The sequence below is a fragment of the Callospermophilus lateralis genome, chromosome 7 (genome assembly GCF_048772815.1).
Source record: "Callospermophilus lateralis isolate mCalLat2 chromosome 7, mCalLat2.hap1, whole genome shotgun sequence".
Classification (NCBI taxonomy): Eukaryota; Metazoa; Chordata; class Mammalia; order Rodentia; family Sciuridae; genus Callospermophilus; species Callospermophilus lateralis.
In genome coordinates this window covers 61,449,275-61,466,265 of record NC_135311.1, presented here as the reverse complement: position 1 = coordinate 61,466,265, position 16,991 = coordinate 61,449,275, and the positions used below count along the sequence as shown (strand labels likewise).

Below are 16,991 nucleotides of genomic sequence, written 5' to 3'. Positions count from 1 at the left end.
TTTTCCAGTTTTTTTCAAAGAACAAGCTTTTGTTTGTATTGATCATCTCTCTTGTATTTTTATTTCTTTTTCACTTTTTTTTTCCCCTGACTGTCTGCATCATTTGCTTTTTTCTACTTGTTTTGGCTTTTAGTTTTCATACATATGCCATGTGGTTGTAAATCACAGAATTTCAGAGCTGGAAGGAAACCTCGAATAATCCGACTCTCCTTTCTCATTTCACAAAGAGGCTCAGAAAGAAAGATAATATGCCTTGTGTCCTACAGCTGGTACCTAGGTTTCCACATTCATGATTAATTGCTCTTTCTCCATGCAGACCATCCCTTCCCCCTCCTCCCTTCTGTCCTCTTTCTTCCCTTTCCATTTCTGCCTCCCCCACTCAGAGCAGAAAAAAAGATAAATCATCAGATTGACAGAATTCCAGATTTATAGGCAAAGCTTCCTCTTCAAAAGATCCACATGTAAGAATTTTAAAATCAGAGTACACTTGACTTGGTGGCTAGCAGATTCCCTGTCTTTACAAAACTGCACATTTATTCCAGATGGACAGGTTGCCCATTGATTAAGGGAGAAAAAAAAAAATCATGGGTAACCAAATACAACAAAATTTTAGAAAATAAAATTCAATCTGCCTTAGAATCTTATGCTCATACCCATTAAAAATTGAGATTTATTATGATATATAAGAAAGAAAATATGTATTTTTTTAGTAATCAGTGTCAAATGCAAAAGTAGTCTTACATTTCAGACTAAACAAATGAGCCAGTTACAAGGTTTATTAAATTGTGCAGTAAAAGAACTAGCCTGAGGAGGTTAAAAAGACGCTGAAGTTTGACTTGTGGGCCCCAGCTTGCCTTTCATGTCACTGCTTGGTCTTCAGAAGTCCTGGTGGCCTTGAGGTCTAGGTCTCTTCCTCTCTATCAAGGCCTGTGATAAGAAAAAAATCTGGTATTAGTCATTCCTACCTCGTTACAAGTTTATTACTCAAGTGCCTCTTTATATTTTAAGTTTTCCTCCAACATGGATTAAAATGCTTCCTTGTGAATTTAAAAAAAATTAGGTAGCATTGACAGGCAGGGCAGGCATGAAGGAGTGAATGGTCCTCCTTGCCCTGGGGTTGAAGATTAAACACAGGAGAAACAACTAGGCAAGCATAGAAACCAAGTTTTATTTAAGAAAGGGAAACAGACTTCTCAGGAGAGAAGGGACCCAGAGCTGGGTATCCACAGGACAGGGTGTGTCTTGCCTTGTTATAGATCACCACCTGCCTACTGCCTAAGGGCGGGAAAAGAGCAGCCCAGTGAGTCATCATTGGAAACTCCTTGTGTTGGGAGGAGCGATTCCCTGGAGGTGTTAGCAACCCATTTCCTTTTCTTTGATAATTAGCCAATTAGCCCCCCATCTCTCCCATTTACTACCTATCTCATTTACCAACTATGCTGACCACCTGTCCTTTGCCATGTCTCAGAAGGAACATTTTCAAGTGCCTTGGAAATCATTCCACTAACTCCAAGACCCTGCATATTTCATGACAACAGCACTTTCCAAAGGAAAAAAAATTTTACCAGTGTTAATAGTTGTTACACACACACACACACACACACACACAGAGGTATACTGTGGTCAGATCTCTAATGTATTAATGAACACCTCAAGACTAAGAGAGGGAAATAGAGAACAATATTTCCAAAACACATTAAGTGCAGGACATTTCTTCAAGGAGCATTTACAGCTCAGATGTTTCTCATGACACACAAGAAGGATCAGGTCTCCAGAACCATCAGGAATCATTCTAAAGGTATTCAAAAACTAGACCTCTAGTTATTCACTTAAAGGCATAGAAAGAAGAAAATGGTTTCTCAAGAGTGCTACGGACCCTGAAGAACTTCAGCAAGAGGTGTCTGAGAGATGGGTACAAATACTTGGTGCTGGAAAGTAGAAAATTTCTTGATGTCATTCATGGGCCTCTGCCCTCCACAAATGTAGGAGACAAGAGAAATGATTATGGTACAAACGCTGCCCCCGCTAATATGGAGCTAACTGGAAATGGTGGAACCAAAGAACCACAGAAAAGTAGACTGACCATTCTGCCCTAGCAGCTCCGGCATCTGATCTTCCACAAAATTTGAGAACTGTGCAATCAGACTGCTCCAAGCTTCTCCGTTACATCCAGAAGTCGGCATTATCTTGTTTGATTCAGTTGATGAAGGACCAACCTCGGTTTTGAAACCACACATGAAAAAACAACGTTGAGTGGAAAAAATGTGAGCTGACTCTGCAAATACACCACTGGTTTTTTTGTAACATGCCCTAAAAAGCAAACTAGATTATGTTATTTAAGGAGTAAAATGACAGGAGGTACATATATTTAAGTGAGGGGATGGTGACTAATTTAGAACCGTGGTTACCTCTGAGGTGGAAGGTGTGGCAGAGGTTGTATCTGAGAAGCAACATTATGGTCTCATTCTAGCTCTTATATTAGGTGGGGGTTCGGGGTGTGTTCCCATCATCAGGATTTTAAACGACATATATTATGCACAGAACATGCATGCATTACATACTACTTTTATTAAAATATTTCATATACACAAAAGAGATGTTAACATAAATAATATAATTCGATATATATAATCTCTTGTAATTAAAAAAAAATAATAATAAAGCAAACCAAAGGTCCCTTAGAGCTAGATGAGAACTGTGTTCCAAGGAGCGCATTCAGGAAGGGTACCTGGTGGCTGTATGTCCCCAGTGACTCACTTCCCCTGAGAGTTTTCCTCACTTGAATCTTGCTGCCCCACCCCAACTCAGCCCCCAAAGTCTCACTCCTGATTTGAGTTCCCTTGGGCCCAAGGGGAACCCAAGCCCCTCTCCTGTCCTCTGAGCACAACCAGGGAAGGCACTTTCCAAATGCCATTCTCCAAAGGAAGGGAGGGTAATTGGGAAAGATGGAGTCACAGGCAAGCACTCCATGTGTGACAGGCCAGGCCCTTCTCGCCTTCCCACCGTCTTCCCTGGGGCTCATCTCCAGCGACACTATGTCACTTGGGGCTCTCCATGCAGCTCCAAGCATCTAGGCCTTTGTCTGTGCTGTTTCTCAGTCTCCTACTCATTCCCCACCACTCAGCTCAGGTGTCCTCTCTCAGGAGGGTTTCCAGAAACCACGGTGCTGGGCAAAGAACCCCCATCAGTATATCTTAAAATCAACCACTGAGCATGTCCTCCCTGAAGGGGACAGATGTTCCTTTTTGTTTGAGCCCTCAAGTTGATCCAAGCTCTAACACAAAGTAAGTGCTCAGTTAATCCTTTTTTAATGAAGATAAGCAAAAAATAACCAAGGTTCCAGAGACCAGATTTCTAATCCAAACATATCAAGAAGAAAAGAAGGATTTTATGAAACTCCAGCTTCTTCATCCTGAAATGACCACAGTCCAGCTCCAGACAGCTGGGACCTGTCTGCACACAGACCCTGCTTGGATTCCTTCCCCCACCTCCTGCCTCATCTCTGAGCCAAACAGCTCTTGATGCCACTGGATCTGCCTTACACCTTGAGGTGCTCCTGGACCAACCACAAAGGCCCAAGTTGCATCCTTCATCCCCCTTCTCACTTCTGGTCTGGTGGGTGGGTTGGGGGAGGGAGGAGACTTTTTGGCTGACAGGAAAGGCAAGCTGATGAAGAACAGAACCATCAAGCCAGAGTCAATGACCCTGCCCTCCTAGAACCTCTAATAATTGACTCTTTGAGGCGAGCCTTTTCTTATTCCTGGAAGATAAACTGCTTATCAGATTAGGGTATCACGGGATTTTAACCAGGAGCAAAGCATGCTGGGAACTCAGCCACAGGAGCTGGTGTGGAGAGGAAGGAAGCTTGGGGAAAGAGGGATGATGGGTGGGAGGTCGTACAAATATGCTCATAGCCACGTATTTCAAGGATGGGATATTTCTAAGGTTTTTAGGGTCTGGTATGTGCGGGGCAGCTGATTGTTCTTTGGTTGGCTGGAGCTTTAGTCTGTACCTGAGAGACCTGCCTGAGCCAAAGGAGTAGTGGTCAGACACTGGGAAGCAAGATCAGCAACCTGAGTGGTGCTAATTCCATCCTTATGGGGAGAGATCAGGAGAGGAGCGAGATTCCAGCATCTGTGAAGAGCAGCTGGAAGTAAAAGAAGGTGCCCAAGGCCTTTGGAAGAAGTGAGAATTAGCATGTTAGTAAAGATGAAAGGAATCATGAGAAGCTTAGGGGTAGACAGAAAGGACCCTGAGGGAGATGGTGAAGGGACACTGGGAGAGAGGAGAAAATGTCATGGCCCAAATGCTCCCAAAGCACCAGGCCCTGAATGGGTGTTGTAGTGTGGAAATGGGGATAGGGAAACTGAGAGGTTGGTGCCTTGTCTGGAGGCACAGGAAGCTAATGCCTAGCCCGAGTGCCCTCTCAGTGAGGAATGCAGGAATCAGGCCCCAGTGGCGGATGGAATAAAAAAGGAAGGCAGGTTTGTTCAAGACGTCTGCAGACAGGAGCCTTATAGCATGTCCCTACCTCCTAAGAAGAGGCTGGGGAGGTGGTATGCCTTGCATTTTCTCTGTGTGTCCACATACACAGAGAAAATACACATGCACACACACATGCATGCATGCATACATAAACACATGTCCACATATATGTGTGCATAAAGTTTTGAACATGCAAAAGTACAGAAAATAGCTTAATGAATCCTCTTGTATATTCCCTCAGCTTCAGCAATTATCCATGAGGGTGAATCTTGCTTCTCTTCCCATTGGCCTTTAGCCTGGATTTTTTTTTTCTTTTTAAAGTAAATTCCAGGCCACATATCATTTTATAAATTTTAGTATGAAAATCTTAAAGAGTCTCCCTCCTTTTTTTTTTTTCTTCCTTTTTGTCACACTGGGGATCAAACCCAGGGCCTCAGTTTACAAGCAAGTGATCTACTACTGAGTTATACCCCCAGCCAGGACTTTCCCTTTTAAAACTTAACCTTGATGTCATTACCAGACCCCCAGATTCCTTCACAGGAGTTAGTTAACATCACCAAACATCCAGTCAGAGCTCACATTTCCCAGAGTGGCCTCTAAAAGTTATTTCTTTCTCCAGTTCATTTAGTCTGGATCTAAACAGTATCCCTATATCATAATGAGTCAAAATCTCTCTCCTTTTTTCTTTTAATCCCTACCACCACTACCCATTTTTTTTTCCTGTAATCTTACTGCTATTTTGTTTATTGAAACATGGGTCAAAATAAAGACTTTCCCATTCTAGATTTTGCTGGTAGTGTCTCTGTGGGGTGAGTTGGCTTGTTCCTCATTTTCTACATTTCTTGTAAGCTCATAGTCAGATTCAGCTGGACTCTCCCTGCAGGACAACTTCACAAGTATGGGTGTGCTCTTCACTGGGAGGAGGCTGACATTTGGTTGTCCTGCTTGGAAAACTGTGATATCCTGCTTCTATCATTCCTTCTGCACCTATAGGCCAGAATGTGTTTATAAGGAGAAACCTCCCTCATTAAGTATTTGATTATCTCAAAGTATTGTTCATGTAGGAGGCAAGATATGTGTTTGTTTCTTTCCCTTAACTTTGAAATAATGAATTGGCCTCTAGAACTTTCTAAAGGTGGTCAATAAGAATTTATTTTCCTTTAGGATTGTGAATTTATTAATATAAATGTAATGAATGTATTTCAAGGATGGGCTATTTATACAAGGTTTTTATGGTCTGATGTAAGAATGGTTTCTCAATGCAGGGAAGCTGATTCGATTGGGCAGGTTTGTCATATAGCAGTTGAGGATTAGTGGCCACAGCAAGGAGTGGGTTTAGTGAGCCAGGAGGGGCAGAGTGGTAGGGGTAACCCAGCCTAGTGACTTATGGTCATCGTCCTGATAAGGAGTCATCTGAGTAGTCAGTCTATTGCTCCAACAAATAGGTTTTTAGGAAATTCCTAAAACAGTGAAGGTACTTGAAATGTCCTCCCAATTCACAGGTGAAATAGTGTGTTGGCTCTCCCTTTCTCCACATACCTACCTGCCTACCTCCTCCCCACCCCCAACCTTCTCTCTTTCTCTCTCTTTGAGTTTTGAAATGGGTTAATGCTGACCTCACAGCCTTTGCTCCTTTTCTAGGAATTAACTATTCCTTAGAAGTCAAGTTCCTAGGCAGGCAGTATTGCCCAGTGGTAGAGCCCTTGCCCAGCATGCTGGAGGTCCAGGTTTGATCCCCATCATCAAACACATGCACACACAAAGCACATCAGGTTCCTTCAAAGCCTCTAGATCTGAATTAAGATGGAGGGGAGGGGAGAGGAGATATTTAACTACCATTTCAATTTATTTCACATTTACTGGTCTATTAAGTTCTCTATTTCTTCTTATATAAATTCTTGCACTTTATATTTTTAAGGAATTTGCCCACTTTATCTAGGTTAACATATATGAGGGCTCATAATATAAAAATCATTTTAGTATTTTTGGCTATTTCCTTCCTCAGGCTGAGACTCATTTTATTATTGAGACTTCTGTCTTTTTTCTCAATCAGTCTAGCCAAAATTTGGTCTTATTAATCTTTTCCATAAAACTAGCTTCTGTTTTATTCATTTTCTGTTTCACTGATTTCTGCCCACATCTTTATTATTTCTGTTTTTCTGGTTTTCTTAAGGGTACGCTCTGTTACTTTTTTAGTTGAACATTTAGCTCCTTTATTTTTAACCATTTTTGTGTCCTGATAGATATTTATAATTACAAATTTCCATATAACTGGCACTTATGCTGTGTCACACAAGCTTCAACATGTAGAGTTTTTGTTAACATTCAATTCTACATATTTTAAACTTCCTTCATAACTCATGTGCTGTCTTGTAAGATATTATTTTTGTTTTCAAACAGTTTTTTGAGGATTTTGTTTATTATTGCTATTCTGATGTATTGTTTATTGCACATGACAAATTATCATAAACATAGTGACTTTAAAAAACATCATTTCTATTGGCTAGGGTCTGGGAACAGCCTATCTGGGTTCTCTTTCTTACATAATATAATGAAAGTATGGGAATGGCCTTTGCCATAACCTTTGCCATATTCTTTGGTATATTAGTAAGGATTCTCTGTAGAAACAGAATCAACAGAAAATATATACATTTATAGAGATTTATTACAAGGAATTGGCTCATGGGATTATGGCAGGTCCAAAATCTGCAGAGCCTATGACCCAGGTCAAGGCCAAGGGCCAGAAGCTGCTATAGAACCAAGAGTCAATGTACAAGTTTGAAAGTCATCAGGCAGGAAAATTCTCTTATCCTGGGGAAGGGTTAACTCAGCTTTTGTTCCACTCAGCTTTTCAAATGACTCTTTGAAGTCCACCCACATTAGAGAAGGCAATCCGCTTTACTTAGTTTATCAAGTTAAATGTTAATCTCATTCAGAAACACCTCATAGACACCCAGAATAATGTTCGGCCAAATATATGGGCAATCCATGACCCAATCAAGTTGACACAGAACCCACTCATGCCCAAATAAGGGAATTATATAAGGGAGTAAACACCAGCAGGTAGGGGTCATGGAGGCCTTAGTCTGTCACCATACCTATTGTTATTTATTATTCCTAATTTTACTGCAGTGTGGAATTTATTGAGTTTTCCTTTAAGACCCAACATATGATCTATTTTATTTTTGTGTTTCATATGTACCTGAAAAGTATGTTCTGTTTGATGGAAATTTGTAGGTGTTATGAATGTCTAATAGCTACAGTTTATTGATTATACCAAATTTATCTTCTGTATCTGTTTTGTGTGTGTTGGGGAAGAGAGGGAGTGTCTACTTGTCTGCTTGATCTTTTGGATTCTGAGAGGAACCATTTCAAAATCTCCAGTTGATTTCGATTTATCTGTTTCTGCTGCTTGGTATCTACTGAGGCTATATTGATAGGCACATGTATATTTATTACACTCATTATAATCTTTTTGTCTTAACTTCTGTTTTGTGAAGTTTTAAGAGTACTACATGAACTTTCAATGTTTTGTGTTTGCCTGCTATATTGTTTTGATCCTTTTAGTTTTAACCTTACTGACTTAAATAAGTCTCTTTTAGAAAATGTATTATTGAATCTTTTGTTTTCATGCAATTTGAGACTATTATTTTGTTCTTTTTGTGTGTGTGTGTGTGTGTGTGTGTGTGTGCGCGCGCATGCGCGCATGTGTGGTGCTGGCCATTAAACCCAGGGGAACTCTACCACTGAGCTACAGCCCCAACATTTTTAGTTTTTAACTTAACTTTGAGACCGAGTCACTAAGTTGCCCAGACCACCCCAAACTTTCAGTCCTCCAACCTCATCATTCTGAATAGCTGGGATTACAGGTGTGCGTCACCATGCCCATTGAAACTTTCTTAAAGGTTGAGTTTGAGTCACTGACACATATTGTAATTAATGCTCTATTAGGGAGGCAGCATGGTATAGTGGTCCAAGTATACAGAAATCAGTAAATGTAATTCATCACATCAATAGACTTAAAGATAAGAATCATATGATCATCTCAATAGATGCAGAAAAAGCATTTGACAAAATACAGCACCCTTTATGTTCAAAACACTATAAAAACTAGGGATAACAGGAATGTATCTCAACATCGTAAAGGCTATCTACGCTAAGCCTCAGGCCAACATCATTCTAAATGGAGAAAAATTAAATCTGGAACAAGACAGAGATGCCCTCTTTCACCACTTCTATTCAACATAGTTCTTGAAACACTGGCCACAGCAATTAGACAGATGAAAGAAATCAAAGGGATACATATAGGAAAAGATGAACCTAAATTAGCTCTATTTGCTGACTATATGATTCTATATCTAGAAGACACAAAAAACTCCACCAGAAAACTTCTAGAACTAGTAAATGAATTCAGCAAAGTAGCAGGATATAAAATCAACACCCATAAATCAAAGGCAATTGTGTATATCAGTGACAAATCCTCTGAGAAGGAAATGAGGAAAACTACCCCATTCACAATATCCTCAAAAAAAAAAAAAAATAAGATACTTGAGAATCAACTTAACAAAAGAGGTGAAAGATCTATACAATGAAAACTACAGAACCCTAAAGAAAGAAATCAAAGAAGACCTTAGAAGGTGAAAGGGTCTACCTTGCTCTTGGATAGGCAGAATTAATATTATCAAAATGACCATAATACCAAAAGCACTATACAGATTTGATGAAATTCCAATCAAAATCCCAATGGCATTCCTCATAGAAATAGAAAAAACAATCATGAAATTCCTCTGGAAAAATAAGAGACCTAAAAAATAAGATTGCTAAAGCAATCCCAAGCAGGAAGAATAAAGCAGGTGGTATCACTATACCAGACCTTAAACTATACTACAGAGCAATAATAACAAAAACAGCATGGTATCATCACCAAAACAGGCTGGTAGACCAATGGTAAAGAATAGAGGACACAGAGACTAATCCACAAAATTACAATTATCTTATATTAGACAAAGGTGCCAAAAACATGCACTGGAGAAAAGATAGCATCTTCAACAAATGGTTCAGGGAAAACTGGAAATCCATATGCAACAAAATGAAATTAAACCCCTATCTCTCACCATGCACAAAACTTAACTCAAAATGGATCAAGGACCTAGGAATTAAACCAGTGATTCTTCATCCAACAGAAGAAAAAGTAGGCCCTAATCTTCATCATGGGCGATTAGGCCCCAACTTCCTTAATAAGACTCCTATAGCACAAAAGTTAAAACCAAGAACCAATAAATGGGATGGAATCAGACTAAAAAGTTTATTTTCAGCAAAACAAACAATCCATAGGGTTAATATGAGGCTGAAATAAGAGGCCCTCAGAAAAGCATCTGAAACACAGGGCTCTGAGAATGTAAGCTATTATTAGTATTTTTATTTCTGCTATATGTTTCACGTATTTCAACTATTATACTTCCTTTTTATTTCTTCCCTCACAGTCTTTTCTTGCCTTTATTGGATAGATTTTTCTTCTGCTGCTTTAAAAGTTAAGTGTTCTGCCAGACACGGTGGTGCATGCCTATAATCCCCGTTACTCAGGAGGCTGAGGCAGGAAGATCACAATTTCAAGGTCAGCCTCAATATTTCAAGGATGTCCTAAGCAACTTAACAAGACCCTGTCCAAAAAAAAAAAAAAAAAAAGTGGGGAGGCTAAGAATCTGATTCAGTGGTTAAGTGTACCTGGATTCAATCTCCAATACCAAAAATAAAACAAATAAACCTTTTAAAAAACCAAGTTAAATATTCAAAAATGGGCACAGTGGCACACACCTGTAATCCCAGCTACTTGGGAGATTGAGGCAGGAGGATTGCAAGTTCTAGGCCAGCCTGGGAAACTTAGTTGGTCTCTGTCTCAAAACAAAATTTTCAAAAAGAGCTGGGGATATAGCTTAGAGGTAGTATACTCCTAGGTCCAATCCCCAGATTTCTCCCACAAGAAAACACACACACTCACACATTCTCCATATATAGATTATATATGTATATAGATTATATATATGTATACACATATAGATTATATATTTTTTTTCTTTTTATGGAGCTACCCTTAAATCTAAATTTATAAATATTAAATATTTATTTCTATCAATGTTTTAAAATGATCTATAGTCTCATTTTCCTCCTAAGGAAGACTACTAACTAGACTACTAGACTACTAACCTAGTACTAGTCAGAGAAAGTACCTTTCTAGGATGAAACAAGGGTCTTGAGTCTGAATACAAATCAACATACCCTTTCTTCATAGCAAGAATAAAAATAAAATAATGTCCAGTGAACTGGAGTTTGCTGTGACATAGCCGATTTGCGTCTGGTACCAGCTCCTTATCTCCTGGAGAACCATTAACACATACGTGGTGAACCACCCTATAAGTAGCACTTCTTTAAACCACTGAGGTGTTGCTGTGGCCTTCACTTCTCTCTGAATCCCATACCTGCACAATATTAGTGCTGCCTAGGATTTTAGTTCTGGGTTGTTATGGATATACTCTTCTTTGTTTCTAAACAATTTTTTTTTAGTTTAAAAAAGCCAATTCTAATAAAAACAGTGTACCTACAATAAAATCCACCCCTTATGGTGTCTAATTCTGTAAGTTTTGTCAGATACCATTGGGTAATCACTACAGGATAGATTATTTCCATCACTTCAGAAAGTTTCCTCAGGCTCCTCACCGCAGCATCTGACAAGCACTGATCTATTTTCTACCCCTGTACTCTTATCTTTTTCAGAATGTCACAAAAGTGGGAATCATAGAATTGTTTACTTTACACCTGGCTTCTTTCACTTGACATGCTTTTGAGACCCACCCGTTTCGCTGCCTATATGTTTGTTCCTTTCTTATGCTGAGAGGCATTCAGTCCTACAGAGGTCTCACAGTCTGTGCCATTCACCAGTTCCTGCATATTTGTGTTGTTCATATATATATATATATATATATATATATATATATATATATAAACTCCTAGCCTTTCTTCTAAGACACCAGTACATTTATCCTGAATATTGTGTCGCTCTCTTGCTATATCTATAGTTTCATCCCAAGTTTGTTTTTCTTCTTCTCTGATTACTTCCTCTAAAAATATCCTCCAACTGGGTCTTCACATGAATATTTTTATTATATCCTTACATTTCATAGTAGAAGATTATATGTATAATAGAAAATAATGCATTCAAAATTATATTATTATGCATAAATATATTTTATATGTAAGATATATGGGGGCAGGGGATGTGGCTCAAGTGGTAGTGCACTCATCTGGCATGCGTGGGGCGCTGGGTTCGATCCTCAGCACCACATAAAAATAAAAAATAAAGATGTTGTGTCCACCGAAAATTAAAAAATAAATATTAAAAAAATTTTCTCTCTCTTTAAAAAAAAGATATATGTGTGTATAGATAGATAGATAGATAGATGATAGATAGATAGATAGTGTGCCCTTTCCATATAATACTATTTTCTTTCTTTCAACTTCAGAATTTATCTCCAGTATATCTTCAAGTATTTTCTCCTTTCAGTTTCTTATTACTCCTTTTCTGTTCTACATCTATCCTGGATACAATGGAAAATTTTTAAATGAGCTACCTTATTCAAACTCTGAAGAGTTGTTGAAACTGTTGTTCCAATTACTAATTCATCTTCAGTTGCATCTATTCTACTATTTGTTCCACATTATTAATAAATAGAAGCAATAAGCAGTCATTCTAATTGTTATATTCTTCATGCCTAATATCTGTTTGGTTTAGTTTCCTGGTATTTTTTCCTGCCTCATATTGCTATTATCATATGTCACCTCCTTAAAGATATTTATTGTGTACTTACAACTCTGGCTCCATTTGTTCAGTTTCTGGTAGATTAATGTTATTCAGCTGTGACATTTTAATAGCGGTAATCCTTGTCTACTTGTTTGTCCTGTGAATTTGTGTTCCCCTGGATGTTCAGCTACCTCTGTCTGATAAATATGCATCCAGGAACACCCATTGAGTTTGGAGGTAGAGGTGGCAATGAGCAAAGAAAAAAGTTTTTGGATCTGCAGTTGGGTTTCTTTTCTTTTCTTTTTAACTTAGGTTTATTTATCTATTTTAACTCTGCTCCTTAATTTTAAAAAAAAGCTTGTACTAGAATATTCCAAACAACTGTGGGTGTGCTAAATTTTGTAAATTCAGTCTCATACCTAGTGATCCTCATCTTGTATTAATAAGAAAAGTAAAACACAAATGAAATCAATGTTCTTGTATTGTGCAGAAATATATACATTTTTCTTCACCTTCCCATGCAAATAACTTGTATAAACATTATGATAGATATACAGACAAGGAATCATGCATTTCATCAAATCATTTTTGCATTTATTACTATAATCACTGACAATTTAGGGAATATCAGTTTAAATATTTGTAAATACTCAGATGTTTAATATCTCTATGCTTTTTATTTTTTTTCCATTCAGTTTGGCATGTATAGATACTGTACAAAGTCACATTTATATATTAATATTAATCAATATAACCCTTTTTCCATACCATAGCAATACCGAATACATTTTCAGTTTATAATGTTTAATTAAATAAGCACACTAACTCTTTAATAGTTAAACTTATACCAGTTAGAAGACATGAATGGTGTGAATATACTTTGTATACAATCAGAAATATGAAAAAATGTGCTCTATATGTGTAATATGAATTGTAATGCATTCTGCTGTCATATATAACAAATTAGAATAAAAAATAAAATTAAAAAATATTAATACAAATAGCCGAAGAAAGCAAAATGACCTGAGGACAGCAGTCAGTACCTTTATGTGCAAAGTAATTAGTTGGCTGAGGAATGGGAAGAACTCAAAGCTCAATGAGTATTTAATTATGAGAAAACACCAGTCATATTGGTAAAAAGACCTGGCCTTGGAAAGCTACTGAAACCACCATTTATCTAAATTATAACTTTATTCAACTATGCAGAGAATAAATTTCAGCATTTTATATGCCTCACCTCTGTTCCATTTCTGGCTGAATACCAGAGCTATAGACAAGTGAGCAAACTAGGTTTGAATGATCTACTAAGAAACTTTGGGTCTCTGTAGATTTGACATTGGTTGTACCCATTTATGACAAACCAAGACAAATATCTCTGATACAAATATATTTCAATGTGAAAAGCATACATCTTAAGAACTACAATTTACCTTTCAAGAGTATATATTTACAACCCAGTAAAAATGGACACAAATTAAATGAATATATTACTACAAGAATGTTTTAATAATAGCTATCTTTAAATCTCATCTAGCTCAACTGACAAGTTTTGAAAGAAGCACAATATAGTAAGTCTCATATAATGAAAATAAAATTTGGACTGTGATTTTATTTTAAGGAAAAAACTTCATTTCCAAGAAATGCAGTTAGGTTTCTGATGCAGCTTAGTGGCAGGCTGCATGCTTAAAGTGTGTCAGGCCCTAGGTTCAATCCCCAGTGCTTGCTCGCTCGCATTCATTCTCATTCTTTCTCTCTCTCTCTCTCTCTCTCTCTCTCTCTCTCTCTCTCTCTCTCACACACACACACACACACACACACACACACACACACTCGAAGAAGCCACACTGAAAGTAAACAATAATCTAACAGCCCTGAGGGCTTGGAGGAAGGACACAAGTGTTGAGTGGAGAAACGGGGACAGGGAGAGGCGATCATCTACAGTCGTTTTTATTAATCCTCACCCCAGTAGCACTTCTCTGCTGATCTGATGTGACCCGGAAAACTGCCCTGCCCGCCCTTGCTTCAGGAGTTGCTGACATTTCAACTGTAAAGTCAGGCAATGATCAACCCGACACAATGCAGGGAGAGGTGAGGCCGGAATCTAAAATACTTGGCCCCAGCCGCCTCCCACACACTCAAGAATTAAGGCAGTCTCCAGGCTCTGCAGGTTCGGTTCTCACTGTAGTACCCGGAGCCCGCGATTCCCTAGGGTGGACAGGGGGGAGACTGCCTGCAGCCTCGGGATACACCACCCTGTAGAAACAGAAGCTGCAGGGGAGACACCCAAGTGTTGCTGGAGGAGCCACCTGGAGAGCCTGCCTCTTGGAGTGCGGGGTTCAGTTCTTCCCTCTCTACAACTTCCTAGCTGCGTCTCCTCAAGTTACAACACCGCTGTTCTGCGCCTCGGTTTTCCTCACCTGTAGATTGGGGGTAACAACAGCTTCCGCCTCGTGGTTATTGAGGAAAGCCTGTAAAGCGGGCACAGCAGAATATGGCACACAGTAACTGCTGCTCACCTGTCATACACCGCTCTAACTCCCCCACCCCGCAGGACAATGTGGTGAGACTTCACTTCCTGCTCACTGCGGTGGCAGAACACCTACATCAGGCCGCAGCAGGGCCCGCCCTGGGTCCTGGAGTGGCAGGTTCTGCCCGGGCCGTGGCGCTTGCAGAGGTTAGGCGACATCCTGGGCTCCGCTGCCGCGCAGGTGGTTGATCCGGCCGGCAGCGAGGTGTCCTGGACCTCTTCTCCAAACAGGGCAGGACGCCGGCCAACAGAGGAAAGAGCTAAGCAGGAAATCAAGGCAGAGAAAGGGCGGACCTCAACCCAGGGCCCAGCGCAGGGCGCGCGGAGGCGGCCGCTGTGCAGCACTGCGCCCTCCGCCCCTCCGCGGCGGACCGGCCCGGGCGTCTGGGCTCTGCGCGCCCCGCGGCCGCCGAGGACACGATGCAGTGCCTGGGTGCCGAGTACCTGGTGAGTGCCTGCAACTTTGGCTCTCGGATTAGAACCCGGAGGGAGGAGTCGAGGCTGATTCCTGCAGGCACCTGCCACCTGCCCTGCCGGGACACTGCTGCCCCCAGCCCTCGGGGATAAGCCTCTGGTCAGGCACCTCCATACCCCGAGGGCACCTGGCGGGGAGGACACTGGGCCCCCACTCGGGTGCTGGGGCAGAGATGAGGGAGACTCTGGCCGCGGGGCGGGACTGGGGGGCTGCGGTCAGGTGCACCTCCAGGTAAGAACTTGGCGGCTGGGGATTTAACATCCGCTCTGGGAGGTTGGGTCTATCTGGTTGTTTATTCTTTTTCTCACCTCTCCTTTTTTTTCTGGAAGGTTTCTGAAGAGAGAGCTCCCAGGCCAAGAGAGTGGCGACCCCAGATTTATAGGAAATGCACAGATACAGCATGGCTATTCCTGTTCTTTCTCTTCTGGACCGGTTTGGTAAGCGTAGCTGCTTGGCAGGGAAGAAGCCAGTGTGTGTGTGTTCCGAAATAAATGTGCCTCAAACGTTAATTGCTTAAAGTTTATGCTGCAATGAAAAACTTCTGTCATTAGCCCAGAATGAACCTTAGTCCTGGGGAATTCTTGTCTGGCACTTGCTGCGGAGGCTGTCTTGCTGCAGGCTCCACTGGTTAACTCCATTAGGAAACTGAAAATCAGAGTTTGCTGTGGGATCATTGTGTAGTAAGGCCAGTGAGAATTATCTGAGCTCTCCGGAAGTTCTCTTACCGTCTGTCAAACCTCTAAATCAAATATTCCTCAAGCTTTTGCTAGCCTCTAACAAAGGCAAATCCAGAGAGAGCCTAGAAATACATTACTTTCGTTTTCTCTGAAATGCATACACACTCTTGGTATATTGTGTTTAGTATCTCGGAATGAGCCCTTTAGGTAAGTAGGTAATAACTGTTCCCACTCTAGTTTCCAGGTAGTTGCTGGTAGACCTTATCCGGCCGTGCCATGTTAGTCCTAAGAGAGTCTCTTGGAAGCTGAACCTTGACACATTTATACTTATTTTAGAGTTGTAAATGCAGCAGAAAAAGTCTCACTCAACTTTTTTCAAAGGCCATGTTCTTGAAATTTTCCATGCCAGGTTGAGGCTTGCTATTTGCTGCATGGTAAATGATTAATTTATAAAACCTGATAATAACTACCAGTTAGTAACTATCTTTGTTGAAAGAGTTCAATTAGAATAGACCCTAAAATATCATGTTCATTGTTCTAAGTAAGAAAAGCATTCATGTGTTCACTTGTTGACTTTGCAGACTGGTTTCACGTAGCCAGACTGGATTACAGGCACAGTGGCAGGTTGGCCTGAAAGGCATACCAATTTTATGTTGTTGCTGATGCTGTTTATACCATGGCCTCCAGGAGCTGAGAAAGACAGTGCACCTTCAACACCTTCTGTCTCCCTTTCCCACAGATGGCAGGTGCTTTTATCTGGGTCTGCTATTGTATCAGTGCAGGGAGCAGCTGTCCTGCCTTGTGCCTGGCAGCTTTGACCTTGGACTGCTATTGTTATTTAGCGATCTTCCCTAACCCCTCTATGGTTCAAAGCTAATACATCACTTCCAAATCTCAGCCCAGCAACTGTCTGTGGGAAGGATTTATAGATGGTCCACTACAGCCTGAAGAATTATGAACCAGCTGAAACATGACATGAAGCTGGAAAGTGCTTTAAAATTACACTGTATTTGCAGAATAAATCTGAAGGTT

The 16,991-nt window shown here is 40.3% G+C and overlaps 1 protein-coding gene across 2 annotated transcripts in view; it reads left to right on the top strand.

Annotated features, from left to right (window-relative positions):
* The first annotated feature begins 15,198 nt into the window (after window positions 1-15,198).
* The window catches only part of Slc44a3 (solute carrier family 44 member 3), a 78,171-nt gene continuing 76,378 nt past the window's right edge, over window positions 15,199-16,991 (top strand). For both annotated transcript variants that reach the window (XM_076863451.1, XM_076863450.1), the window contains exons 1-2: window positions 15,199-15,254; window positions 15,612-15,719. In XM_076863451.1, the coding sequence (XP_076719566.1) occupies window positions 15,228-15,254; window positions 15,612-15,719 (135 nt within the window). In that variant the 5' untranslated portion in view covers window positions 15,199-15,227. The remainder of the gene's footprint in view (window positions 15,255-15,611; window positions 15,720-16,991) is intronic.